At 56.0% G+C, this 26,044-nt stretch overlaps 2 protein-coding genes across 8 annotated transcripts; one reads left to right on the top strand and one right to left on the bottom strand.

The window, feature by feature from the left end:
• Nucleotides 1-9,287, top strand: SLC30A2 (solute carrier family 30 member 2). Of its 5 annotated transcripts, none has more exons than XM_027060017.2 (9): nt 1-1,689; nt 2,346-2,566; nt 3,338-3,484; nt 4,199-4,352; nt 5,101-5,257; nt 5,992-6,097; nt 6,329-6,377; nt 7,227-7,361; nt 7,848-8,006. In XM_027060017.2, the coding sequence occupies exons 1-9, from the start codon at nt 1,151-1,153 to the stop codon at nt 7,870-7,872; spliced, it is 1,533 nt and encodes a 510-aa protein (XP_026915818.2). In that variant the 5' UTR covers nt 1-1,150; the 3' UTR covers nt 7,873-8,006. The 5 variants fall into 5 exon arrangements, with proteins under 5 accessions (XP_026915818.2, XP_026915817.2, XP_026915819.2 ...); XM_027060015.2 differs by having other exon boundaries at nt 9-1,689; nt 7,843-9,287; XM_027060016.2 differs by lacking the exon at nt 6,329-6,377 and having other exon boundaries at nt 6-1,689; nt 7,848-9,287.
• On the bottom strand, nt 8,494-26,044 carry EXTL1 (exostosin like glycosyltransferase 1). Of its 3 annotated transcripts, XM_027060010.2 has the most exons (12): nt 24,432-26,044; nt 18,027-18,117; nt 17,631-17,738; nt 16,681-16,800; nt 15,964-16,096; nt 15,634-15,740; nt 14,552-14,641; nt 13,637-13,723; nt 13,089-13,249; nt 11,868-12,039; nt 11,521-11,696; nt 8,494-11,202 (listed from the first exon to the last, which is right to left on the bottom strand). In XM_027060010.2, the coding sequence occupies exons 1-11, from the start codon at nt 25,202-25,204 to the stop codon at nt 11,526-11,528; spliced, it is 2,013 nt and encodes a 670-aa protein (XP_026915811.1). In that variant the 5' UTR covers nt 25,205-26,044; the 3' UTR covers nt 8,494-11,202; nt 11,521-11,525. The 3 variants fall into 3 exon arrangements, with proteins under 3 accessions (XP_026915811.1, XP_053065278.1, XP_026915814.1); XM_053209303.1 differs by having other exon boundaries at nt 8,494-11,696; nt 24,432-26,043; XM_027060013.2 differs by lacking the exon at nt 14,552-14,641 and having other exon boundaries at nt 8,494-11,696.

The raw sequence follows: 26,044 nt of genomic DNA, 5'->3' as shown, positions 1-26,044 counted from the left end.
GGAGACACAGAATCCAAAGCAGGCTCCAGGCTCTGAGCTGTCAGCACAGAGCCTCACATGGGGCTCAAACCCACCAACCACGAGATCATGACCTGAGCCGAAGTTGACATTTAACCAACTGCGCCACCCAGGTGCCCCTAAAAATATGCTTTTTAAGCATAAACATTTTGCCAACAAATAAGTTATAAGATTCAGATTGAGTTGATTTGAACCTGCATTTTAACACCTTTTCCAGGTAATGCTGGGCCTGCTGGTTCTTGGACTATACCAGGAAAGCTAGGAAGTTAAGGTAAAGGTTTTTCTCACTCAGAGTCCAGAGAAGGTAGAAAGGCACTCAGCGGGGACCTGATCTAGGCAGGCATGGTCCTGCCACCCTCACTCCCTTCACCTAGCCCCCAAATAATATTACTCTTGTCAAGGAGAGACTGAAGGAAACCCTCTTTGTTCCCAGTGGTATGGGCAGGAGGTTTGCACCCTAGACTCTTGTCTCTGAGAAGGGACATAGCCAAGCTATGGTCCTCTAGACTGAAGACACTGGGGATGATGGAGTGACTGGCCAGGGAGGTCACCAGTCCAAAGTTCTTTCTATATAATGGGCCCCTATCAGAGTCCAGCCATAAGGCCAGGCCATAAGGTCCCTACCCCCCAGGAACCGCTGTGAGAGGACCAAGCTTAAAGTGGGTGAGGCACCAAGCCAACAGGCCGGCTTCTCAGGCGGGACATTAGCATGGCACCTTTCCTGGCGCTCCTGTGAACTGTTGCAGGGCAGGGAAGGGAGGATGGTGGTGGTGTCCACTCGGCGCACATGGTGACCGCTGCTGAAGGGCCACAGTGCTCTACGTAGGGGTGGGGATAAAGCCACTCCAGATTCTAATCGGGGCGCGCGGGAGGGCAGGAACTGGCGCTGCTTCGGTGGCTAGGATGGGCCGATCAGTCAGTCACAGCCAGTCCTAAGAAGGGCTCCTGTCTCAGCCCCAGGGCAGGCATATCCCGCCCCCAGGAGACCCCTAGTCTGAGCGGAAGAACGCAGCCGACCGCAGGAGTCTCCAGTCCGAGGGGAAGACACACCAAGCCTCAGGACCCACGTTCTGGCTCTCAGGGGACCCAAAGCAGATTTCCACGAACCGAGGTCCGAGAACTTCTCGGCGGGATGCGGCCAGCTGCGCGCGGGGAAGAGTGCGCGCAGCCGTCGCCCAGTCCTGAGTCAGGCCCTGTCGGCTCCTCGGGCCCCAGGGGCGCCGGGGACGGGGTGCTCTGGGGCAGGGCCGGGGCACTCTTTGCAGCCGGTCACCCCTCCCCCTTCCCTGCGGGCTTTTGCACACGACGCGCCGCGGGCCGCTTCACACGGGGTGGCCGGGGCCGGATAAAGCGGGCGGGCGCGGGGCGCAGCGGCGGGCGCGGACGGGCTGGAGCGGCCGGAGCTGCAGCCGGACGGCCCCAGGGCGGCCCGGGCGGGAGCTGCCGCGCCAAGCAGCGGGCGGCCGAGAGGCGCGGACGCAGGGGCCCCGGGAGCGGCGCGCGGGGCCCTCCCGGCAGGTGGGTGCGCGCTGCGCAGCGTCCCGCGCGCAACTTCCAGGGCGCCCTGGGCCCCGAGGCCTCGCGCGGCTTCCCGGGCCCAGCGCAGGGCGCGCGGGGCGGCATGGAGCCCACGGAGAGGCAGCATCTGATGGACGCCAGGCCCGGAGCCCGGTAAGGCGAGAGCTTGGGGAGGAGCGGGGATTTGAGCGGCATCGGACGCATCTCCTGGTTTGCAGTTTCCAGTGGATGCTTTTGCGGGAGGCTTGAAACGGGACCACACAGAAGGGACGGGAGGTTGGGGGAAGCGAGGGAAGGGAAAACCGAGCGTGGGCACGAGATCATCCCTCCCTCACGGCTGAGCACAGATCCTGACCCCTCGCCCGCTAGTGTGCGGTGGCAAGCCTGGAGCCCCGCCCCTGGCCCGACACTTTGCCCCCGGGCAGCCCCGCCCTGGGAGGCCCTGTGTCCCCAAGTGCGCAAGAGGAGGGTCTGCCCTTCTCCAGATCCTGAACTGCCTTCCTTCTCCGTGCTTGATTGCACTGGCCCCGCCCCTTGGCCAGTTCCCAAGGTCTTTGCCGCCTCCAGGCGCTGAGAGAGGTGGGGGAGGAGGGAACACCGTGGACCAAGACCCCAAGACTCCTGGACTGGTCATTTCCCCAGCACCCCACTCCAAACACGAGTTTCTGGTTACTCCTCAGAGACTGTCGAGCTTGGAGTGTCCATAACTATTCTTTTAATTGGACACATGGGAACGCCAAGGACTGGAGTCAGCCCTCCTTGCCCCCATCTCAGAGCTGAGTCTCCCCTCTCTTTTCTTCCCTGGCCAGGTCTTACACTGGATCTCTGTGGCAGGAGGGGGCCGGCTGGACCCCTCTGCCCGCACCTGGCCTGGACTTGCAGGCTATTGAGCTAGCCGCTGAGAGCAACCATTACTGTCATGCCCAGAAGGGTCCTGGCAGTCACTTTGACTCCAAGAAGGAGCAGGCCCGGCGACAGCTTTATGTGGCGTCTGCCATCTGCCTGGTGTTCATGATTGGGGAAGTCATTGGTAAGGACTTTTGTGCTAATTAAATGAAATTGGGAGCATGGATAGTCTGGATGATCCGAAAAGCTTTTCTCCTGGATGTTCCTAGTAATATTAATACTTATAGCCCCAGGGCGCTGGCTGGCTCAGTTGGTAGAACATGCAAAGGCACAGATGGGCTGGAGCAGCCAGAGGGGCAGCTGGAGGGCCCCAGGGTAGCCCTGGCTGGAGTCTCAGGGTCTCAAGTTCAAGCCTCATGTTGGCTGTGGGGCCTACTTAATTAAAAAAAAAAAAAAAAAACCAAACCGAATAGCCCCATTTATTGAATGTTCATAATGCTGAGTCTTTTATATACACGTTATCTCATCCAGTCCTCACAACTTTGTACTGTCACGTGGGTGTTAATATTCTTATTTTACAGATGATGAAACTGAGGCACATTAGGGTTGAGTAATTTGCCCAAGATCATGCACAACTTGTGTGTTAAGGGATGGCCTGAATGCCTAGAAGGAAAGAGCATTTACCGAGTGCCTACTATGCTTTCCAGGGCATATTTGAACTTGATTTTCACAGTCACCCTCTAAGTAGATCGTGTCCGTCCCATTTCACAGATAGAAGTTGAAGCTCAGAGAAAGTAAGTCCCTTGCCTATGGTTCAACAGCTAACGGGTGGAGAGGTCCCAAATCCACGGTCTTTTTCCAGAGTCCATGGTTTCCCTGCTGCACACACAGTCTGGGAAGGTGACTTCATGGGGGAGCTGATAAGGACCCCCCCCCCCATGTCCCACCCTTGCAGGTGGGTATCTAGCACATAGCTTGGCAGTCATGACCGACGCAGCCCACTTGCTCACTGACTTTGCCAGCATGCTCGTCAGCCTCTTTTCTCTCTGGATGTCTTCCCGACCGGCCACCAAGACCATGAACTTCGGCTGGCAGCGAGCTGGTGAGGACCCTGGTCGGGGTTGCAAGAGGAAGCCGGTCAAGACGTGGGTTCTTTGGTGGCTGCAGTAGGGTGGGTCCCTGAGCGAGGCCAAGAAGGTGACTTGGGTTGGGCGTATCAGTCTCGGCTTCTATCCTTTGGTAGCTCCCGGTCCAATGGGGGAGCCCTGGTTCCCTGTCCTCTTGGAACTTCTAGTCTGCAGGGAAGGAGAGGTCACCTTCCTAAGAAATGAAATGGTCACACTTCAAGAACAAATGACCATGGCCTTAAAGCTGCACATAATTCCATGGGTCAACTCTCGGGGGAGGGAAAGGTCCTCAAAGCCTTCTGGAAGACAGAGGCTTTAAACCCCCTTTAGTTCATCTCTGGGCTGTACTGTCATTCTCCTCTTGGTGGGAGATGGCCCAGTCTCTCCTCCGAGGCCTCAGTTTGTCAGCTGAGCAATGGGTACCTATTGTAGTAAGTCAGTTTCTTTACATGTAAAACAAAAGGGGTTGACCCAGATGACTTCTTAAGGTCCTTCTAGCTCTGACATCCTCTGATGTATGAGTGGTGAGGTAAGGTGCAACCATGCCGGCCATACCTTTAGCGGAGTCCCGTGGACCCAGGCCCTGACTTTGTAGGGAGGGGGCTGGTGGATCATGGAGGGATGGGGAGGCCTCCTCAGTCTTAGGGCCCCATGCCAAGATTGGTGGTGGGGTTTGGGTTCTTTCTCAGAGATCCTGGGAGCCCTGCTGTCTGTACTATCCATCTGGGTCGTGACTGGAGTGCTGGTGTTCCTGGCAGTGGAGCGACTGATCTCTGGGGACTATGAGGTCGAGGGGGGCACCATGCTGATCACATCAGGTTGTGCTGTGGCTGTGAATATCATGTGAGTGTGACCTCGGTTCCCTATGAGTCCCCCGTCCTCGTGCTTTTCACACACATATCTGCATGCCTGCTCTCAGTGGAAGGAGGCCACAGATGGGTCACAGGACCAGAACTTCTGGTGGTCTGAGCTCTGGCAGCTGGGACACCTTAGTCCTGCCTTAGGCCAAGGCTGAGGCCACTGAGGGCTCTGAGTCTGGGGCTGCATCAACTCCACCACTAACCCCTCCCCCCATATGTGTGAGTGAATAAACTGGGAACCTTCATGTCTGAAATGGGGAAGGTGAGCCTAGTTCTTATAGGAGCACATTTTCCTAAGGGCCCTTAGGGGTCCAAGTCCTTTTTTCAAAGCTGGTGTGCCTGAAGTTGGTCTCGGTGAGAAGCAGGGTGTGTGGAGCACGGGGGTCTTGTTTGGGCTTTCTCTCCCTTGCTCAGTGGTCTTGGGCAAGCCGCTTCCCTCTCTGGGCCTCAACTTCCACATCTGTGACATGGATGGGGGGAACTAGATGACCTCCATGGTGTCCTCCTGTTCCAAGATTTGGCATCTTTGTGCCCAGATCCAGCCTGGCACTGGAGCTGAGCCCATTCTCCTGTGGTGCTCTGGACCAAGGCAAGTGGGTTGGGCTCCTCACAAGGCAAAAGGAGAAAGCAGTCTGGGGGTGAGGATTTTTGTCCCACAGGAAGGCCAGCCCTATGGGTGGCCTCTACCTGCTAGGTCAGCGAGCCCCTCGGCTTTGTCTCTGCTTCTGTAGAATGGGGCTGACTCTTCACCAGTCTGGCCATGGGCACAGCCACGACACCAGCCAGCAACAGGAGAACCCCAGTGTCCGAGCTGCCTTTATCCATGTGGTTGGAGATTTTCTGCAGAGCTTAGGCATCTTGGTGGCAGCCTATATTTTATACTTCAAGGTCAGAGCTGGGGACAGAGGGAGGTGGGCCAGGGGGTTGGGGTGGGCAGGGGAGTGTAAGTTATCCGGGGGCTCCTGTCTACACGTGGCCCTTTCCAGGTTCTAGCTCCCTCCCAGCTGTGTGGGGAGAGGGAAGGAACATTCACCCAAATGCCTTCCAAGTGTCAGTGATCTTCACAACAATCCCGAAGAGCAGGTGGTGGTGTTTTCGGCAGCTCGGAAAGGTTCAGTGACTTGGATGGTGTCACACAGCTGGGAAATTGTGGAGCCAGATTCAAACCCAGGCCTGCATGCTGCCAATGCCTGGGCATTGTCCATCACATAGCGGCCAAGTGATGTAGTGGAAAGAGCCAGGCATTGGGGTTGAAGCCTGGCTCCACCCTTTGCTAGCTGGGTGATGTAGTCCTTTGCTCTAACTGATCTTCAATTTTTCCATCTATAAAATGAGACGTTGGGCCATTGGCATCAAGATTCCTTTTAGTTCTGTCCACATCTCAGTCCCTTGGGTAAGGAAGTGTGGGAAGGGACCGTGCCTTATCCTGAGCTGTGATCTGTCCTGTCCCTTCTTCTGGACACAGGATAAAAGGTGGAGAACTGGGAGGCAGAGCCAGGGTGAGGCTTGTGCCCGCCACACAGAGAGCACCCCTCTCCCTGACTCACCACTGGGTGGGAAGGGAGAGGGAGGCTGAGGTGTTGAGTGATGAGCCCAAGCTCCACCTTCCCCTTTTTCTGTAGCCAGAGTACAAGTATGTAGACCCCATCTGCACCTTCCTCTTCTCCATCCTGGTCTTGGGGACGACCTTGACCATCCTGAGAGATGTGATCCTGGTGCTGATGGAAGGTAACCTGGGCGTGGGGCTCCCCTTTTGTTCTTGGCTCTCCAGTTCTAACAGGTTTGGGGGGAGAGGGCAGGGGAGTCCCAGCACATTGGCAGGGAGCCAGGGTCTGGAGCCTGGCACAGGCTGGAACACCTCCTGGGGCCCCAGGCCAGTCTTGGCATCGAGCTGAGCCCTCAGGTGTGGCTGTTCCTAGAAATGTCCCTGGGACCAGACTGTGCTTTCCTTCCCTCTAGCCCCACGGTGTCCCCTCCCTGCTGGGATGTGTCCTCCCTGTCTAATCAGGTAACTTCTAAGTGGTGTCTGTAGCACTTGGTGCTCCACAGCCTTCCCTCAGGCACCTCCTCAGTCATTGACCTTCCCCGCGGCAGAGAAAGGGGCGAGGATTCTGCTTCCATTGCAGAGGAGGCACACTGACTGAGGCTGAGAAAAAAAAAGTGGTGGGTGTTGGACAAGCCTACCAAATCCACTCCAGCTTAGTGCCTTCCTTTCTGAGGCCTCTGCCTCGGGAGCGGATGGCCGGGCTCTAAGGGCTTCCTTAGCGCTGACCGATGGTCTGCCCCGAGATTCCACATTCACCAGCTTTCTTGTGCCCCAGGGTCTTGGGTCATGGGGCTCAGTGTGGCCAGGGTCAGTCTGAAGTTGGATGCTGGTTTGGAGTCAGCAGGAGTTATCTGGCTACATGTCAGAGCATTTTCCCCAAGAATGTGACTGACCCAGATACGAGTGATAATGCTGATGCCTCATGTGGGTGTAGGGGTCCCCCGTTTGCCTTCTGTCTTTCTTCCTTCCATTCCAAAAAAAGTTTTCACTGGGCACCTGTTATGGGCCAGGCACTGTTCTAGGCACTGAGGACATGGTGGTAAATAAAACAGACTGTCCTGCTCTCATGGAGTTTCCATTTTAGAGGGGGGCACAGGCAGGAAACGAACAAGATAATTGCAGACAGAGTCAAGTGTGAAGAGAAAATACAAAAGGATGATATGATGGAGATCATTTGGGAGGCGGGGCAACATCAGATCTGCTGGCCAAAGCGGTTGTCTCTGAGGAGACAACATGTGAACAGCAGAAAACAGCACTGGGGGTGGGGGTGGGGGAGCAGTTTCCTTCAGCCCCTGTCCCTGCCACCCTCAGGGACCCCCAAGGGTGTGGACTTCACAGCTGTACGGGATCTGCTGCTGTCCGTGGAAGGGGTGGAAGCCTTGCACAGCCTGCATATTTGGGCACTGACCGTGTCCCAGCCCGTGCTGTCTGTCCACATCGCCATCGGTGAGTGGTCAGGATACTCAGGGCAGGGTGAGCGAGAGGCTGCCAGAGGTCTGGGGCCATCCCCAAAGCAGCCAACGACCTCAGATGTTTGCTGGTGTGCCTTGAACCTGGCCCCATGCTGAGTACTTTATAGACATGATTTCATTTGATCATCACAACCCCATTTACAGATGAGGAGGCTGGGGCTGGGGCTGGGGTGGGGTGGTCAAGTCACTTGTCCGGGCTTTTACAGCTAACAGGTGGCAGAGAAAAGACTCTTAGCCTTAAATAAAGCCAGTGCTTTCCCTGCTTTTGCAGGATTGCACCAGGTATGGGGACCGGGAGGTTGCCTGATGCAGGAGTGGCCCCTGGGGGTTTCTTGATGCCTGTATCCTGTGCTGCTGGGGGTAGGGAATGTGATAGCCTCCCGATTGCTCCTAAGGGCCCAAGAGTGAGTAAATGTTCTCTGGTCCCTCCCCTGGGGTGTCCTCTTGGCCCCCAGCTCAGAATGCAGACGCCCAGGTCGTGCTGAAGGCAGCCAGCACCTGCCTACAGGGAAAGTTCCACTTCCACACTATGACCATCCAGATTGAAGACTACTCTGAGGACATGAAGGACTGTCAGGCGTGCCAAGGCCCCTCGGACTGACTGCCTGGCCAGGTGCCAACGGAGCCATGGCCAGGACCTGCAGGTGGTGGGGCGGAGTGTCGCCCAGGCCCAGCCAGAACGCTGCCTATCCTGGCTGTGTTATAAAGCAGGTCCCTCTCCTGACCTCTGCTCTGTGTTCAGTGTGGAGGAACTGTTTCCTGCCTCCCCCATCTGACTACAGCCAGTTTAAGGATGAAGACGGCAAGTGTAAAGCTACTATGACCCAGCCCTTCCAGCTTCTGGATTGGTGCCTGGCAGGGCTGGGTTTGGGCCTAATCCTCAGCTAAAGCTTTGCTACCACCAGCCTCAGGAAAGGTGGTGAGGCACAGCGAGGAGTGACAGAGGGGAGACTGGCCTCAATGTCCCCTTGCCCACTGTCTTATTCCCCCCTTCAGTCTGTCTGGCCTTTGCCTTATGGATCTACGCAGAAGCCCCGGGACAGTCTGTCCCTCTGCCTATAACAATATGGTTTAAGGAGACCTTGGGGGTTGGGAGTTGAGAGCACCCCGCACACTTACACATGTCCCCCCTGAGAAGGGGAAACCGGGGGGAACCTGAGGCCTGTCTGTGCCTTCGTCACTTCAGCTGTGAGCCAAATGTGTCTCTTTCCTGGAGGGAGGAGGCTTCTGACCAGGTAGGGACCTGGCTGCTTTCTTCTTTCCTTATTCCTCCAGCTCGGGCACGTGTGCCAACACAATGATGCCTTTGCCACTGGAGGGGGGGGGGGTGGCCAGCAGGGGCTTCAGCTTGGGTCCTGCCCTAACAGCCCCACAGCCCCTGGGCCAGCTCTGAAGCTGGCCCAGCCTACCCTGCTCAGAACTTGAGCATGGACGACAACGGATGGGAGATGGTGGCTTCCTGAGGTGTATGCAGACTCCCAAGTCAGGGGCAGCTTGTGTTTCCGAGACGAAGAGGGGAGACCTGTGCCCAGTCTCCCAGGGAAGGCAGAACACCCAGTCATATCGTGGCCCTGGGTTTTACAAGCCAGTGCCCTTGGGTCTCATCTGAGAATAAGAGACTACGAATGAACCTACATCACAGGGTTGTTGCCAGGACTGGAGCCAAAGCCTTTTAAGCCCATGGTGTTCCTTGAAGAGTGGTTACTTTGATCATCAGGCTGGAAAGGTGCAGCATGAGGCTGACTTGCCGGGGAGCCAGGTGGGCTTCCCAGGGGCAGCACTGACTTGATCTTGACTCTGCCCGGATTCAGGACTGGAAGAGGAGGGGTTGGTCACCCGCCTTCCCCCGTGAACCTCTTCCTTCCCCTCTGTGAAATAACCTCTTTGTGCCTTTCAAGTATGGCCATCCGGGCTTACCTGTGATCTAGGTCAGTAGGTTCTTCAGCCCCTCAAAATCCGTGGGAAGTCATGTGGCTCGGAAGTGTGGTGGGGGGGGGGGGGTACTGCGGATGGCTGTGTTCTATTCTACTCCAATCTCTGGAGAAGCAAACCCCCTCTCCCCTGCAGCCACTGCAGGCCCCAGGAACCTGGATCTTGACCTCTACTGGGTGTCAAATCCTTACAGCCCTCTCAAGAGAGGGTATTTGTGGTATTACACTTGTACAGATGGGAAGGAAAACCAAAGCTAGAGAGGTGGAGTCACTTGCCTGAAGGCCCATGGCCAGTGTAAAGCAGATCTGGGGTTTCTACCTCAGTCACCCAGGCCTCCCTTTACAGCAGGAGCTGAAAGCCTGTTCTGGGCTGCATGTTGGTACAGTGTGAGCCCTTGGGCCTGGCAGTGCCCTCCGTGGGTAAGGCTGTGCCAAGCCAGTTCAGTGTCTGGGTGCTGTAGCTGTGAGTGGGGAGGGGAAAGATGCCTCTTTCCCTTGGCTGGGCCTGGCACTCAGAGCCCTCCCTGCCCTGGGAAGGCTGCCTGGGCCACAGCTGTGTGCTCCCTCACCCACCTTCAACTGTTCTTGACCCTGGGCCAGAATGCCTTCCCTCCTCAACTCCCAGCACCCCCCCCAATACTCTGGCAGCCCCATGCCTCCCAAGGGAGAGCCCTCTCTGCACCCCAGCTGTGACTGGTTCCAGGGAGGACCTGAATCATCCAAGGGCCAGAGGTCAAACTGGAGAATGGGGGTGGGAAGCCTTGGACAGCATGTTCTCGCTGGCCAGGGTGAGCTGATCACGAGAGTTTCCAAAGCTGTGAGGCCATCAGAGCAGGAAAACACCTGACACCCTGGACCTGGGCTGGATCCACCACCCCCACCTCTCTACAGTCGCCCCAGTCCCAGGCTAGCCCTGAGTCCCCCTCCCCCGCGCAGCTGCTGGAGGGGTATTTATAGCCCGAGCATGAGGGGGCAAGGACACGCGCTTTATTTCGGAAGTGATAAGTCCAGTTCCAGGTGGATGAACCCTGGAGAAACCAGGGCCCCTTCCCCCACTCCACTGTCACGTCCAGGGTGCTCGGGACAATCCCATCTCCCACCCAGCCCACCTAGAAATGGCTCCTTCTCAGTCCTGAGTGTGTGGGCCAAAGGAGTGGGTCTCTTTTTTCAAATTCAACCCACCCCCCTCCCCCTAGTTTTCAGATCCTGGGCTGCACTGCATCAACTCTCAACGTCCCCTGACCCAAGGGGCGATAAAACTCCGGGCCCTTTCCCAGAGGGAGCGCGGTGTGGCGCTGACCTCTAGTGGTCGTGGCTGGTAGTGCAAAGCCACGGCCAGGCCTGAGCTGAGGGTGCCACTGCTCCCGGCCACCCCCGGGCTCGGTTGGGACGGACCTCCTGCGTTCTCAGGCCCTTTCTCCCCGGCCCCATGCTCCGCCAGGTCGGGAAGAAAGCCCCGAAACTAGCTTCTCAGCGCCTCTTTGCTCCACTGCTGGGGTGCGAAGATCGTGCCTGGCAACACAGGCGTCTGCGGGTAGCTGCCTTCCTGCCGGACTGGGAACCCCGTGGGCCGGGTGGAGGGGCGGGCGGGGGGTGGGGGGGGGAGACGGAGTTTGGTCTCACTCAACACACTGTCCATACTCCCAACTACGGCACAGGGCCAGGCACGCAGTTGATGTCTCTTTTATCTGTTCGTCAAATATTGGTGTAACACTTGCCAAGCCAGAGAGAAGAGGACATGGCCGGGGCTCCCAGGCTAGTCCTGGGGCCTGACCGTGTACCTTGCAAAGCCGCGCGAACAGTGTGGGAAACACCAGGCTGTGAAAGCTCAGAGGATCCGGGTCAGGGATGGGGGTCAGTCAAATCCATGGAGAAGGCGAAGATCTGAAAGACAAGTAGAAGTCAGTTCCGCAGAAGCCGAGAAAGGCATTCCAGGCAAGGGGTCAGCGATGGCAGAGGCGCCGCAGCAGGGCAAGCGCCTGGCACCTGGGGCTGCCACTTGCAGCCGGGCTGGAGGGTGGGGCGGGGCCCCGCGCCTTGGGACGCTAGGGCTGTGATTGGCCAAGAGAGATCTGACGTGTTAGCTAACTGGCTGCCTTGATTGGGTCTCCAGTTGTTCCAAGGGAGGGAGCTGATGCACCGCCTCCCCCGCCCTGAGCAGGTGCGGCGCCCGGTGGGAGCAGGGCTGGGGGCTCCTCTGACCGCTCCTAGGGCTTCTCCAGGCTGCGATACTTCTTGCGCAGCACGGACACCGGGTCCTTGAAAAGCACTGGGTCCAGACGCAGGCGAGAGGAAACCAGGGGCATGTAGCCGAAACCTGCAGCCATCTGGTTGATGCAGTCTCGGGCTGTTGGCTGTGGCTCCGGACCCCCAGGCACCTAAAGGGGAGGAGAAATGCGTTGGAGGTCTCCTCTGTCCTTCCGAACCACCCCCCCCCCCACCAAAGCCCCCGAACCCTGAAGCAAAGAGGATTTGGGTTAGACAGTGAGCGGGAATCCCTTCCCCAGCCAGTGCCCTCCCAGTGCCAACCTGTCCCCCTTGTTCCTCACCAGTGGAGGTGTGGCCTCAAAATGCTGCTTCCCATAGGGCACCTTGATAGGGGGCAGCTTGGTGACTGCTGCTACCAGGAAGTTCATCAGGATGTCCACACAGGTGGGTGTTTCATCGGCCAGGGTTCTCAGAGCCTTGGGCAGGGAGTGGGTGAAGAGGGTGTGGTAATACCTGGGCAAAGGGGAATGACAGGCAGAGGCTGCAGCCAAATTCACACACCACCCCTCCCCACCGGGCTCCATTCTCCTCCCTCCTGACGTCACTCTCCCTTTGACTTCAATCCCCAAGGCTCTTTAGAACCCTCTGCCCCCCTCTCTGAGCCCTGGCCATCTCAGAGAGCTCACACCAGAAATACAAACCTCTCTCTACTGTTCTGTGCTCTGTGGTTCTGACATCTGTGCTCAGCAGATGGTGTACTCCTTGCCTTCTCCCTTACAGCTCCTTAGGGCCCCCACCCCTGGGTTCTGAAGTCTGAACTCAGCCAGAATGAGGTGGGGGATCAGCTGGTTCCAAGGCCATTAAATATGGCAGCTCCAAAGACCAGCTTCGGGAAGGCTGTGGATTAACCAGGCTGATGTTGCTCTGGGTGAGCCTTGCTTCACACAGTCCTCCTACAGGACAACCTAGGTCCACCCTGCAGACCTTAGGGGTATTCTTCACCTGCTGAGAATCCCCTGCAGAATCTACTAGAGGTTCCAGGTTACACATACTTGGTTTAAACATGTCTAAGGAACCCCTCTAAAGGGGCCTTCTAGAATTCAGTCCCTGCCCCAAAGACAGGTGCTTCGGTCAACTTCTCGAAGGTCTGGGACAGTCCCCAACCCATCACACACACATTTATAAAGCTTCAGGATCCTTCTCTTGTCGCCACCATCGCCAAACCCAAACACTGTCCTATACCCTCTACTTAGCTCTACTTAAAACAACACTAGCTACCATTTGTTGACCATCTGTGTGCCAAGGCCTTCATAGGGCTTTCTTACCTGATTTTCACATCAGCCCTGTGAGGTGAAGACATTTTCCGGATAACAAAACTGAGCCTTACAAGAGGTGAGGAGACTTGCCCATCACACAACTGGGATGTGGCAGATCTGGGCCTTGACCCTGGATCTCCAGGGTCACATAGTGACTGCTATGTTCACTCCCACACCACCCTGCTTGTGGTTCAGAGAGGGGCGTTTCTGGCCCTCTGCTCCCAGGGCCGGGGCCGCCATCTTTACCTGTGGTAGAAGGCAGCTGACGTGAGAACCATGGAGAACTCGTTGGCCCTCTCAGCAGTGTAGCCCCAGCCACCCTGGGCCTCATCCCAGAAGTGGTTCCACGTCAGAAAGCCCACCATCCGCTCGGGGAAGCTCTGCCATACCAGAAAAGCAAAGTCCACCTGGCGAGATAGTTAAGTGAGGTCTGAGGAGGGACTTTCGGACCGGCTGGGAACATCCAGAGATATGGAGGCAAGGCCGGCCTAGCTGGGGGGGACTCAGGGGAGAGGAGATGTGAGTGTAAAATTCTCCAGGAGTGCTTGGGGGTGGGGGTGGGGTGTCCCAACTGGGAGCTGGAAACAATGCTTTTTCAGTTGGGAGGCGAAAATTGTTTTCAAGAGTCTGTGGAGCACAAGGGTGATTGGCTCCCTGGGATCGTTTCAAAAGTGGGAGGGTTTACCTCTGCTCTGGTCCTCTGCCCCTCCCCCTTCCAGGAATCTGCGGGGCTTCTGGGGCCCTCAGGCTCTGTCCCCCCTACGCACTGGGCTCCTCGTGGGCCCAGCCCTCACCTCACTTGTGGTAACACTGCTGTGCCCATCGAGGCTGAGGATGGCATCCGTGCTGATGGCTCTGTGCGGGAAGAAGCGGTCACTGACCTGCAGTGGGAGGGAGGTGAGGCCACCTCAGCCGTGGGAACCGTCCCCAGGCTCCCACGGTGACTGTCTGCATATCTGCTAAGCAGGAGCCCCTGCGGACGTGCTGTAGAAGGAAGGGCAGTGCAAACAGCAAGGCTTCCTGGACTTAGGACCTGGAACTCACTCGACGTCTCTGCACTTCAACCTCTCCTTTGGTAAAATGGGGCAGTTGGTATCTAGGGGCCCTTCTGGTTTCAACATCTCAAGATTCCTCTCTTGTCACATTGCATGTTTACCTCAACCCTGCGAGGGGTAGTCAGACATCCTTCATGTGAAAGAAGCGGGTCTGGAGAGATGAAGGGCCTCGCCCAGAAGCACATAGCACACAGGTGGCTCACAGCATCTGGGGTTCTTAGAAGCCACCCTCCTCTGGCCCAATTTGCTGCCACCTCTCCCCATTTCCTTAAGGTCCCAGGTTTCTCTTCTAGCTCATCCAAGACAGCCGACATTACTCCCTCTGCCTCCTTTCATCACATAAAACCCTCGTCCTCTGGAAGCACAATTCAGAAGGGCCAGGGATGGAAGCGAATCATTTCTATTAGGTCTGCCGCTGAAACCCACGTCAGACCATCAGCTCCAGGAAGCTCTGCCACAGCACGAGAACAAAGTCTGCCTGGAGAGATACTTAAGTGAGGAGTAAGGGAGGACTTCCTCACTAGCTTCAGGCCTAACTTGAAGTCCAGATTTGGCTCAGGCCCAAATAGAGTCCTCTGTGTGTGCCCTCCCCAGTTCCCAGCATGCAGGGGCAGAATCCCTCCTTCCTGTGCCCCTCTCTGCTCCTCTCCTTACCTTCCTCTGCCCGTCCATGACTGTCAAGGGCACTGCTGTCTCAGGCCACCTGGATGGGGGTGGTTTCTCACTGCTCCAGAGAACCAAGATCTAGGAGGAAAGGGGGGTGTTCCTGAAGGGAGAGCAGCTGTATTTGTGAGTTTGGGCAAGAGTTTGGTTGGAGCCAAGGTCTTTCAGTGCTGCCCTGTTTTTGCCTCTGGGGTTCTGGAAGGCAGAAATTCCAGTGACGTGAAGGCAGCTACCTATAGCACTAGAACTGAAGAGAGTCAGTTGTCGGGGCACCTGGATGGCTGTCGGTTAAGCGTCTGGCTTTGGCTCAGGTCATGATCTCGCAGTTCATGAGTTTGAGCCCCACGTCGGGCTCTGTGCTGACTGACAGCTCAGAGCCTGGAGCCTGCTTCAGATTCTGTGTTTCCCTTTCTCTCTGCCCCTCCCCTGCGCCTGCTCTATCTCTTTCTCAAAACGAAATAAACATTTAAAAAAGGAGATAGAGTCAGTTGTGGTAACCCCTAGCCTGGGCCCTGACCCCATGTCCCATCCCCATCTTCTCTCAAAAGGCTTTCATTCTCTTCTGCTCCTTTATCGTTCTCAGCCCAGCTCAAATGTCGCATCTGTGGATCTGCTCTGTCTGTTGCTGGCTGAGTTAAGTGCTTCCCTCCCCTGTGAATCCTCTCAAGGCTACGTGGCTTCTCTGGAAGTGAGATTTGACAGTGTGTGCCAGGGAAGGGAATGCTGACTGAATCTGAATCCAGGGCAGAATCCTTTCCTGCTTTTTCTCTGCATCCCCAGCATCAAGCCCATGGCCGGACACTCAGAGAATGACCGATGGGTTAACACATGAATGTATGTTTACTTCTCCAGCCTCCCCAAGGGGCACCTGCTTTTTAGATGATTTTGTCAATTTCCATGAGGGAAGGAGGGAGGAAAGGAACAAGAAACTTGGGACTTAAATAGGAGGGCAGGGATGTGCCTCCCCGCAAAATGTGTGGTTATGCTTGGGGTCTAGATGGTCTTCAAGGGCCCTGACCTTGTCCCGGCCCCCCACCCTGGATCCCAAGACCCCAGCGGGCAAGGGGACAGACCTGGGCACAGTTCTGGGAGCCTGCCACCGCCTGGATGAGCTTCAGAGGGGGCTGACCTGGGGCCCCCACCCAGATCAGGGCGCTGAACCTGCCCACAGGGTGCGAGCCTGAGGGAATGAGACACGGTTGTTAGGGTAGGAGGGCACCGGACCGCCTAAAGAGTGACCTGAGCTGGGGACTCCGGGAGCCAGGAGAGCTGTTGGAGAATCAGGGAAGGGCTTGGCGGGACTGTATGGTTGAGGCTGGGACAGACTTGGAAAGAGTTGGTGAAGGGACTTCAAGTTGTCCCACCCCCAGGACGTACCCCATTGTCCCACCCCCAGGGCGTACCCCGTTGTAGGTGGTAGAAGGGGAAGTCCGAGGGGCTTGTGGAAAAAGTGGGCAAGGCCAGGAGTGCACCCGGGGGGCTGTTCCACAGTAGCGAGGCGTGAGCAGATGCTCCAAAGATCCGGTCCTGAATAATCTGTGAAATGAGAGGGCTGTGCAGAGGCAGTGGCCAGCGTGGCTGTGGGCGGGGTCTGGGGAAGTACGGCCCCGGGCCCTGGCGGAGCCCCGCCCCTCCCCCTCCAGGCTCCAGGGAGGGCAGCAGCTGCGTCACCAAGGGGTTCAGGCGCAGAAATCCAGAGTAGGGACACTCAGTGATGGTGTCCGGAGTTGGCGGATGACGATGTGCTTGCTCCCTCACTTTCTTTCCTCACTCATGGCAGACATCGCTAGCAAGTTGTGACATTCTTTGTGGACCCAGAATCCCTTTTAACCCAGCACCCCAGGCAGCCACTGCCCATCACCTGGCCTGGCAAGGTGGCACGTGCTTTGAAATCTATTGACCAGAGCTGTCCTGCTACAGAGGGGGAAACTGAGGCCAAGACTGGAGAAGGCACTTGTCCAAGAGCTCAGAGTCAAGTCTCAGATTCATCCTGAGGCATCTTCAAGGGGGACGTCCAAATACTGGGGCAGAAGAAGTGTCCAGAGAGAGGGGTGCGGAGAAGGAGCAGGGGAGAGGCAGGAGCCAAGCACCATGGCCCCCAGCATGTAAGTGCCCCTCACCTCCAGAGTGGTATGCATGACCTTCTCCACTGAGGAGAAGTAGGCATCCCATAGAAACTGGGTCTGCTGACGCAGGGCAAGGACCCGCGTGAGGGGCATCTCCTGGAGGGCAGCGAGGACCTGAAGCATGGAGAGAGAAAAGGAGAAGTCATGGGGCCTTGTCTTTGACTGACTCTGGGGTGGGGACAATCCAGGTTGGAGGTCTGGGAACCAGAAGCCTTCTCCCCACGGTTTTTCAAGTGGGTTAGCTGCAGCTACCCTTGGCCAAGTCCCAGGTGACTTAGCAGTCAAGAGTTCAAGGGTCGCACAGAGCTGGGCCTAAATGCCACTTAGTAACTGTGTGACTGAAGACAAACTACTTAACCTCTTTGAATCTTCGTCCTCATCTGTAAAGAGGGGATGGTAATAGTACCTGCCTCATAGGGTAATTGTGAGGATTAAATGAGATAATACACAGTAAGTGCTTAGCAGATAGTAGCGACTGGTAAGCTATTGACTAAGCGACTGGTAGCTATTATTATTAACTGCCATACCGCTCTCACTTCTCAGGGGATTCAAGGCTTATGCCTACGTTTTTCAGAGCCAGGCAGGTTAGTTTCATCAGCTGGAAAAGTCACTGTGCATTTTGTTTTCCCCACCCCAGCCTCCATGGAGGCAGTCAGCTTTGGGATTTTCTGTGGCTTTCCTTTAAGTTAGTCCAGTCATGGACCAGTGGAGCTGGGCCCATGGAGATCATCTGATCTAACCTATCCCATTGTACAGATGGGGGAACTGAGACTGGAAAAGGCTCACAACTTGCTCTTAGTACCCTCAGGAGTTCTGATCCTCTGGGAGCCCCAGAGGCTTGGGGTTTGGGGCGAAATCATCAATATGCACATAAGAGGATAGGAATGAGGACTGAGATCAGTCTGGGGGCCAGTCCCCATCCTGTAGGCAGGGCCCTGAGCTACCTGAAATGGGAGCCTCTCATCAGCTACAATGGCCGCCTTGGTCCAATCGATGACCTCGGAGAAGGGCAGCTCCCACCGAGGGCTGAGAAGCACAGGGATGCAGCCAGCCTGGGGGAAACAGGAGTCACTGGGGAGCCCAGTCCTATATCCTACACACATTCCCCCTCCCTTGGTTCCAAATTAGCAGCTGATTTGGTTGGGGGCAAGGGGCAAAGAAGAGAGAAAAGTGGGTTATTCTACAGAGGGTGTGGTGAGTGTGGCTGTAGGCACGCCTGAGTCCCAGAGTAAAGGAATGGGCTGCTCCCTGCCCCTTCCCGTTGGCCTGAGTCCAGAAGTACCCTGCCAGCTCCGGAGTGTGGGGGACAGGGACAGGGGATGCCTAAGTTGGGGTTGTACCTGCAGGGCTTGAAGGAAGTGCAAGGCATCAGGACGGTGGCCGGGGATGAGGCAGAAGGTGGCATTGGGTAGCGTTCCCCCAGGGTGGGTCCTAAGGAGGTACAGGAAGGGGTCCCACACATATGAGGCCTGAGACAGCGGCCCCTCACCCCACCTGGCTCCCTGGATGGTTCCCCAACCCCCCACACGAACACTCCCAAATTCAGAACATGCAAGCCCATCATCCGTGCTTCATACATTAACCCTCATGCACACACACAGCCACACACTGAACACTAACACACACCAAGCTTCACACTTGCCCCTCACTCGTGGTTGGGCTAGGAGGCAGGAGCCCTGGGTTCCAGTTCTGCCTCTACCCTTGGAGACCTTACACATCTCCCCTTCTCTTCTCTGGATCTCGGCTTCCTCATTTGCAAAATGGGAGGTAGTGGGACCAGCTGTTTCCAAGGCCTGGTCTGACTTGGACAGGCACACGTTTGCCAGCCCATTGCTCTGCCACACGCAGATTCTGGGGCAGCCCTCACCTGATTGGCCCCCTTGCCCAGCCTTCCCCCCAGCCCGAGAGCCCAGGCCCGTGAAAGGCTCCTCTGTCGGGAGGTGGGCTGGGCCCCCAGCCTGGAACCGCACAGGAAGCTGCTGCCCAGAGGCCCCCGTGCCCAGAGGACAGGCGTCCTCTGTTCCTCCCACCTTCTCCCCCCACCCCCTGGGCCACACTCAGGCTGTGTGTATTTGTGGGGGGATGGGCAGGAGCCACCTCCCGGCAACTGCCCACCCAGGGAAGCAGTGCTCATGACCTAGCTACTGGGAGGTGCAGGGAGGGCCTGGAGGGGCAGGACTCCTGGGCTCACACGCCTGCTCAGAATGGGACTGATGAATATGGCCCCGAGGGTCCCAGACCCTCCTCAGCTACAGCCTATCTGGTCTGAGTCCGAACCTTCAAGAAGCAGTCCTTGGAGTGCTTAGCCTCTGGACTAACCCCCACTGAACAGATGGGGGGGACTGAATCTCAGAGAGACCCAAGGACTCGCTGAGGGTCTCAGAAAGGGTTGGAGCAGAGCTGGAACTAGAATCAAATATGCTAACTCCTGCCCCTGGGTTATCTGAACTACCCCACTGCTGCTGCTTAGGGGGTCTCCCAGGGGTTCTGCCTCCTGCCTTCTGTCTCCCCTGCTCAGGTGGCCACCAGGCTTCTTCTGGGAGAAGCCACACGTTAAACAACAGGACATTCTCCACCTCATTGGTGCCACAGCACCAGCCAGCCACAGCCCTCCTCCCCTCCCCAGTAAAGCCCTTGGGGGCTGAAAACCCATAAGTTTACGGCTTCAGAGAACCCAGAGACAAAGAGCTTTCCGAATAAACTGTACCCTCAGTCCTCACAAACCTCCACTGTCCTCTCCTCTGTGTGTCTGTATATCCTTCTCCTGAGGGAGCGCCTGGGACACCCCTCTCTGCCTTATAACCCAAGGAATTCTTCCTACTCGATCTTAAATGTCTAAGCTCAAACTTCGCCTCCTCTGGGAAGCCCTCCTTGATCTTTCCAGAGATGGCTCCCTCCTCTCTGCCCCCACGGCTTCCGTGTGCACCACAGTGGTAATGAGCCATGCCAGCTTTTACTGAGCATGTACTTTGTTCAGGCACTACATGCTTTACACATATTAACTCACTTCCTTCTCACGGCAACTCCCTCAGAGATGGGAAGTACATGCTGTTAGTGCCCTGTTTGCAGATGAGGAAACCAAGGCCTAGAGAGGTCACATAGCTCTGAAGTAGAGGAGACACCAAGGTAGCTGGCACAGCATCTCTCTGCTTAACAATGTGTGTCATAACCAGTGACTTATCTGTCTCTCTCATAAGACCGAACAGTTTAAGGACAGGGGCCGTGCCTTCCTCACCTTAGCATCCCCAGGGCCTAGCAGAGCACCTGGCAGAGAATGGACAGGTAATGGCTGCTAAATGAATGAACGTTCAGTGTGCAACAAAGGATAGACGCAGGACCATGGACCAAATGTCCAAAAGGTCATTTTCAGCACAAGTTGTAGTAATGGATCTGGCAGAGTAGTGAGTGGGTGGCCTTGAGAGATGGTGAGATCCCCATTGGTAGAGGTAAACAAGCAGATCTGGATCAGCACCTGAATGGGTGTGTGAGTGTGTTATGGAGGGGGCTTCATGGTAACTGCCAATGAAGTAACCATATAAGGTACTTGCCCCAGACTCAGGGTCTCAGTGCCCAAGATGGAGTCAGTGTGGCTCCACCACGGCCCCATGGCTCCACTGGGCTCTATTGAGGCCTGGCTATAGCCAGGGCCACGTTGTGACCTCCATGTGTCCTAGGCGCTTTGGCCTTTGGGGCCCCTCTGCTATTAAAAAAAAAAGGGGGGGGTGGCTCAGTCAGTTAAACATCTGACTTCAGCTCAGGTCATGATCTATGTCTGTATCTCTCTCTGTATAAATTACATTTGATCATTGTTGGTATAAAAATGAAAATACCAGAGTACCTGGCTGGTTCAGTTGGTGGAACATGTGACTCTTGATATTGGGGTTGTATGTTCAAGCCCATGTCAGGTGTAGAGATTATTTAAAAATAAATCTTAAAAAAAGAAGTGGCACCTGGGTGGCTCAGTCAGTTAAACGTCTGACTCTTTTTTTAAAAAAAAATTTGCGTTTATTTTTGAGGGAAAGAGAGAGCAACAGAGCATGAGTGGGGGAGGGGCAGAGAGGGAGGGAGACACAGAATCCGAAGCAGGCTCCAGGCTCTGAGCTGTCACCACAGAGCCTGATGGGGGGCTCAAAGTCATGAACTGTGAGATCATGACCTGAGCCGAAGTCAGATGCTCAATCTACTGAGTCACCCAGGCACCCCTAAGCGTCTGACTCTTGGTTTCAGCTGAAGTCATGATCTCACAATCATGAGATTGAACCCTGCAGTGTGTTCTACGCTGGGCGTGGAACCTGCTTAATTAAGATTCTCTCTCTCGGGGCGCCTGGGTGGCTCAGTCGGTTAAGCATCTGACTTCAGCTCAGGTCACGATCTCGCGGTCCATGAGTTCGAGCCCCGCGTCAGGCTCTGGGCTGATGGCTCAGAGCCTGGAGCCTGCTTCCGATTCTGGGTCTCCCTCTCTCTCTGCCCCTCCCCTGTTCATGCTCTGTCTCTCTCTGTCTCAAAAATAAATAAACGTTAAAAAAAAAATTAAAAAAAAAAAAGATTCTCTCTCTCCCCCCTGCCCCTCCCCTGCTTGTTGATGCGTGCATGCCCACACACACTCTCTCTCTCTCTCAAAAACAATTAAAAAAAGAAATATTAATATTATATATTAAAACATTTTATTCTGTTTAAATTATTTTTTTTTCTTTTCTCTTTTAGAGAGGGAGGGAGCATGAGCAGGGGAGATGAGCAGAGAGAGAGAATCTTAAGCAGGCGCCACGCTCAGCACAGAGCCTGACACAGGGCTTGATCCCACGACCCTGGGATCATGACGTGAGTTGTTGGTTTTTTTTTAATTTTTAAAAAATGTTTATTTATTTTTGAAAGAGATAGAGAGACACAGTGCAAGTAGGGGAGGGGCAGAGAGAGAGGGAGACCCAGAATCCAAAGCAGGTTCCAGGCTCTGAGCTGGCAGCACAGAGCCCATCGTGGGGCTCGAACTCACAACCTGGGAGATCACGACCTGAGCTGAAGTTGGACGCTTAACCGACTGAGCCACCTGAGTTGAAATCAAGAGTCAGACGCTCAACTGACTGAGCCACCCATGCACCCCAAAACATTTTCTTCTATTTAAAAGTTCATTTTTTCCTTCTGATTTTCAAAGAAATGAAAATGTTTTCATGGGTCCCTAAAAGTGTCATGGGCCCTAGGCACCGCGCCTCCTATATCCAAAGAAGAAAGGCCAGGGGACTTGAAAACATGAACTGAATTTATGTTAAAAAAAAAAAAAAACCAACCCAAATGGGGGAGAGCGCATATATGTGTTGTTTGTGCACACACAGAGTACCTCAGAAAAGACACAAGAAAAACTAGAAACGGTGTTTGGCTCCAGGAAGGAAAACTGGGTGGCCAGAGACAGGGGTGGGAGGGAGTTTTGCTGTATGCCCTTTTGTGCCTTTGGAATTTGGTACCATGTGAATGAATTCCCTATTCATAAAAATAAATAAGTAACAATTTAAATGGGTGGAGGCTTATTCCAAAGGAACAGAAGACTGTTCAGCGAAGGTGGAAAAATGTGGGCTTTGTGGCCAGAAGTGCAGGGTTTAACCCCAGACGCCACCGCTGCCGCTGCCCCTCTAGCCGTCCGATCAGAAACCTGAGGGAGGCCGTGGTGAATCGAGGAGTTGGTCACCAAAGAGCCTCGGCTGGCTCCCTCCCCCTCTCGGAGCCTCAGTTTCCTTTTCCCTGAAATGGGAATAATAATACCTCCCTTGAAGGGTACCTGAGTGTGCACAACTTGTGCAAAGTGGCTGGCGCAGCACCTGGCCCAGAGCAAGCTCTCCCCACGTGTTGGCTTCCGCCCCTCACCCGCCCAGTGAATGTGGGACAGTGGCCGTGGGATGGTGGCAGAGACTATGAATTGCTTCTTTCTCTGGCCAGTACTTGTTTATTCAGGCCACCCTCCGAGGGCTGCCCCGTGGCTGGTGGCCTCCCTCTCTCATTCCGTCCCTATACTGTCTGGCTGGTTCAGGCAGCTGCGCGGCACCTCAGGGAAACTGAGGCTCCAGCTACTCCGGAGATTATAAGTCCTGTCCCCTGCAGGTGGGCTGAGGCCAAAGAGAGAACTTCTGGAAGTTCAGAGGGCAGTCAGAGGCTGCCAGCCATCACACCTTGGGAACACGCTCATCAACAATGCTACTTAGAGGGTGGCCCCCACTGATTAGGAAGCCTTGACCAGTTCTGGCCAATTTTGGATCAATCGGTAAACATTCAGCGAGCCAACAGTTCACCTACTGAATGCAGCTCCTTTACTGTCGGTTTCTCAACGCAGTTCAGACTGAAACAGCTTTCAGATTCACCAGTCAGCAACTGCATACAGCAGTAACTAAAGTCAGCTAGAACTTCCTCTAATCAAGAATAGCTAAGTGCCTAATCAGAAAGTGAGGCAGGGCCCTGGCGAGCAAGAGAAACTTGTTCATGGAAGGTAAGCTCTGTCTGAGCTCTGAGTTTGAGGTGCCTGGGAGGGGGGAGGAATCCCCAACTTTTCAGGTCACTGCTGAGGATGCCTGCTAGGGGTGGGTCCAGGCAGAAGGGCAATTCCATTCCTACTGGTGGCTGTGGGGCTCCCTGGAGGCCATGTGCCTTCAGGAGGGAGAGTGATTGCATTCCCATGAGACCCCCTGAGACGCAGAGGCGAAAATGGAGCTTGGCCACATGAAGAATTCCTAGGAGGGAGGTAGAGCCGAAAATAGCCCATGTTGTTCTAGCAGAGAACAGGGAGATACCTGAGGGAGGGAGCGACAGAAGGACACCAGACTGACAGGTTCCAAATCGGGTCTGCCCCAGAGATGGAGAAGGAACCCTCTGCCCCAGGGGCCCCGGACAACCTCCAAAGGGCTCTGGTTCCTGCCTGCTCAACCAGCCTTTTGGACACCGCTGGGCTCCTGGGGGTGCAGGAGGGGTAGGGTGCTTAGGGGTTAACTGCCCCATCACCTGAAGCGTGTCACCCCAACTAGCCCAGGGAGAGAGCAGTGTCTGAACAACTCTCCACGTCCCATAGGCCACCATGCCCCTTATACGTCTCCAGGTGGCAAGTTCTTCTGGAGGTCTGACCCCATTCATATTTGGCGTAACCCAAAGCTGTTTCCTTGAGAGGCTAATCCCCCAAGTTAGACACAGGAGCAGCTTCCATCTGTGACCAGCTCTTAATCTCCACGGCTCTGAGGCATTTGATGGGTTGATCATAAACTCTTGGTTAAAACTCCGAATTCTAATGCTCTGGAAATAAGCAACTCTGGATGTAAACACTGGCTGTGCTCTTGTTGTCTGGATGGCCTCAGACAAGTTACTTAACCTCTCTGCGCTTAGCGTCTGGTACACAAACAAATGACAGCAGTTAGTATTATTTTATTGTAACTATTATTTCTAACTTGGGACAGAGTGACCACTATAGATGTGTATGTTAAAATATTAGGGAAGGAGGAACCGGAGTAAGAGAAAAAGAGTAAGTAGGAGGGAGGCATGTTTTTGTTTTTAAAGACTCCCCCAAGGGAGACTCCAGAATCCACTTCGGACACCCCTTACGGCAAAGCACCCTCTTCGTGGTGTTTTCTCTCTGTCTAACCTGATCCCCTCCTGTTGCAGCTGAGGCCAGGCTGGTTCTCCCATCCCATCTCAATCCTGCCCTCCACCCTGCCCTCTGAGCTCATTCCCACTGCAGACCCTTCCCACCCAGCCCCCAAGGGTAAAGGTCCACTTACTGCTCGGGTCCACGGTTCTGCTCACAGCGCCCATCCCAGGGACAGGCAGAGGGGTCAGTGCCTGCTGTGCGCCACCCGCCCCTCTCCTCTGCCAGGGCTAGCAGGGGCACCCCGGGGTGGGGGCTGTGCTGTCGCAGCTGGCCAGGTGCCCCACCTCGCAATGGGTGGGCTTCAGGGAGAAGCGGGAGGGCCACGTCAAAGCCAGGCCGGAAGGTGTCCACTGTGGGGCTGGCCTTGGCCACCATCGCCCGTCCCCGCTGGAAGGTCTGGGGGCAGGGGGCTGGGTGGAGATCGAGGACCAGATGGTTCCTTCCCCCATTCCATTGCTGGGGCACTGGGCTGCACTCTCCAGCTGGGACTTCCAGGCTGAGGAAGAGGAGGAGGCAGGCCTCCTCAGGGCTGGCCGTGTGGTAGTGGGAGCTCTCAATGGAAGCCAGGATCTTGCGGTGAGCGGCAGAGATGGGTCCAGCCACCGGATGCACGAATACCTTGAGACCACCAGTCCTGCACTTTGAGGCGTCAAAGCAAGCCCCCCAGTCGCAGCCGCCACCACGGGGTGCTTGAGGAGGTTGAGGGGCATCTTCTGGGAGTTCGCCAGGCTGGGAGAAACTCGGCAGGAGCTCTGTATCCAGCCAGCGGGGCCAGCCTTGGGGGGCACTTGCCCAAGGTCTGGCAGGCACTGCCAGGCGGAGAAGGGGGAAGACTCTCAGGAGGACGAGGAGCCAAGAGGCCGAGAGTGCCAGCCAGAGGGACTTGCCTCTCCACGACTGCATGTGGCCACCCGCAGCCAGGGCTAGGGGAAAGCAGGAGCAGGGGCTTGTGGGTGGAGCTGGAATCAGCCTTCTAGTTCAGCATCTTCATTGTTGTAGATGGGAAGACTGAGGCCCATGGAGAGCAGGCTGCCTGTGTGAGGTCAAACAGCAGGTCACCAGCCAGGCACAAGGAGCCCAGGTAGGACCCGGCTTTCTGGCCTTGTCTTCCTACAGTCAGGAATCTGCTTCGTTGGCCTTCGGACAGCCAAGCCAGCCTTTGCCCTCTCAGCAGGGCCCCCTGCCCCTGGGCACTGCTCAGCTGATGCAACCCTGACCGCACTGCAAGGCCGTGTCCTTCTGTCCTCCTGGCTGCACCCCCTGACCTTGGCCTCAAAGGAGAGGCGGGCAGTCTGCCAGGCCATGGGGGACCCGTGGGGGCTCTCACAGGAGGTGGCTTGGCCAGCATGCAAGGCTGGCCTCCCCAATCCTCCCCTTGCCCAAGTGGCCCCTGAGTAGCCCTGGCCGCCCCTGTGCCCACTGGCGGGCACTTCTGGGCTGTGGGCCTAGTGGCTGGAGCTAAAATTAGACCCTGCGCCCCATGTGGGCTATCAGGGTCAACTGAGGTCAAGGCCGACTGAAGCAGTGCCCTCCGCCTGGGGGGCCGGGAGTGCTCTGGGTCCTAGTCTTCTCCCCCCCTGCCGCTGTCCCCCGCAGCTCAGGGAGCTCGACTCCTCCTCCCCCACCCCTAGCAGCTGGTCCTGCACCCTCTGGCTTGGAGCTATCTTGGTGCAGAGGCCAGGGACCCTGCCCCACGCCCCTGTTCCATGGCCCCCCCGCAGCCCTGCCGGTGTCTTTTCCCGG

The sequence above is a fragment of the Acinonyx jubatus genome, chromosome C1 (genome assembly GCF_027475565.1).
Source record: "Acinonyx jubatus isolate Ajub_Pintada_27869175 chromosome C1, VMU_Ajub_asm_v1.0, whole genome shotgun sequence".
In the NCBI taxonomy this organism is placed as follows: Eukaryota; Metazoa; Chordata; class Mammalia; order Carnivora; family Felidae; genus Acinonyx; species Acinonyx jubatus.
This window is presented reverse-complemented; position numbering and strand designations above follow the sequence as displayed.

Excerpts from the sequence above, each read along its gene's own strand:
- SLC30A2 (XM_027060014.2), top strand. The coding sequence starts at position 1,151 with ATGCGGCCAGCTGCGCGCGGGGAAGAGTGCGCGCAGCCGTCGCCCAGT. Across the intron at positions 5,258-5,991 it reads CCTATATTTTATACTTCAAG|CCAGAGTACAAGTATGTAGA; the intron begins GTCAGAGCTGGG and ends CTTTTTCTGTAG. Across the intron at positions 7,362-7,842 it reads GTCTGTCCACATCGCCATCG|CTCAGAATGCAGACGCCCAG; the intron begins GTGAGTGGTCAG and ends CTTGGCCCCCAG.
- EXTL1 (XM_027060010.2), bottom strand. The coding sequence starts at position 25,204 with ATGCAGTCGTGGAGAGGCAAGTCCCTCTGGCTGGCACTCTCGGCCTCT. Across the intron at positions 18,118-24,431 it reads CAGAACCGTGGACCCGAGCA|GACCCACCCTGGGGGAACGC; the intron begins GTAAGTGGACCT and ends GTACCTCCTTAG. Across the intron at positions 11,697-11,867 it reads TTGAGGCCACACCTCCACTG|GTGCCTGGGGGTCCGGAGCC; the intron begins GTGAGGAACAAG and ends CCTCCCCTTTAG.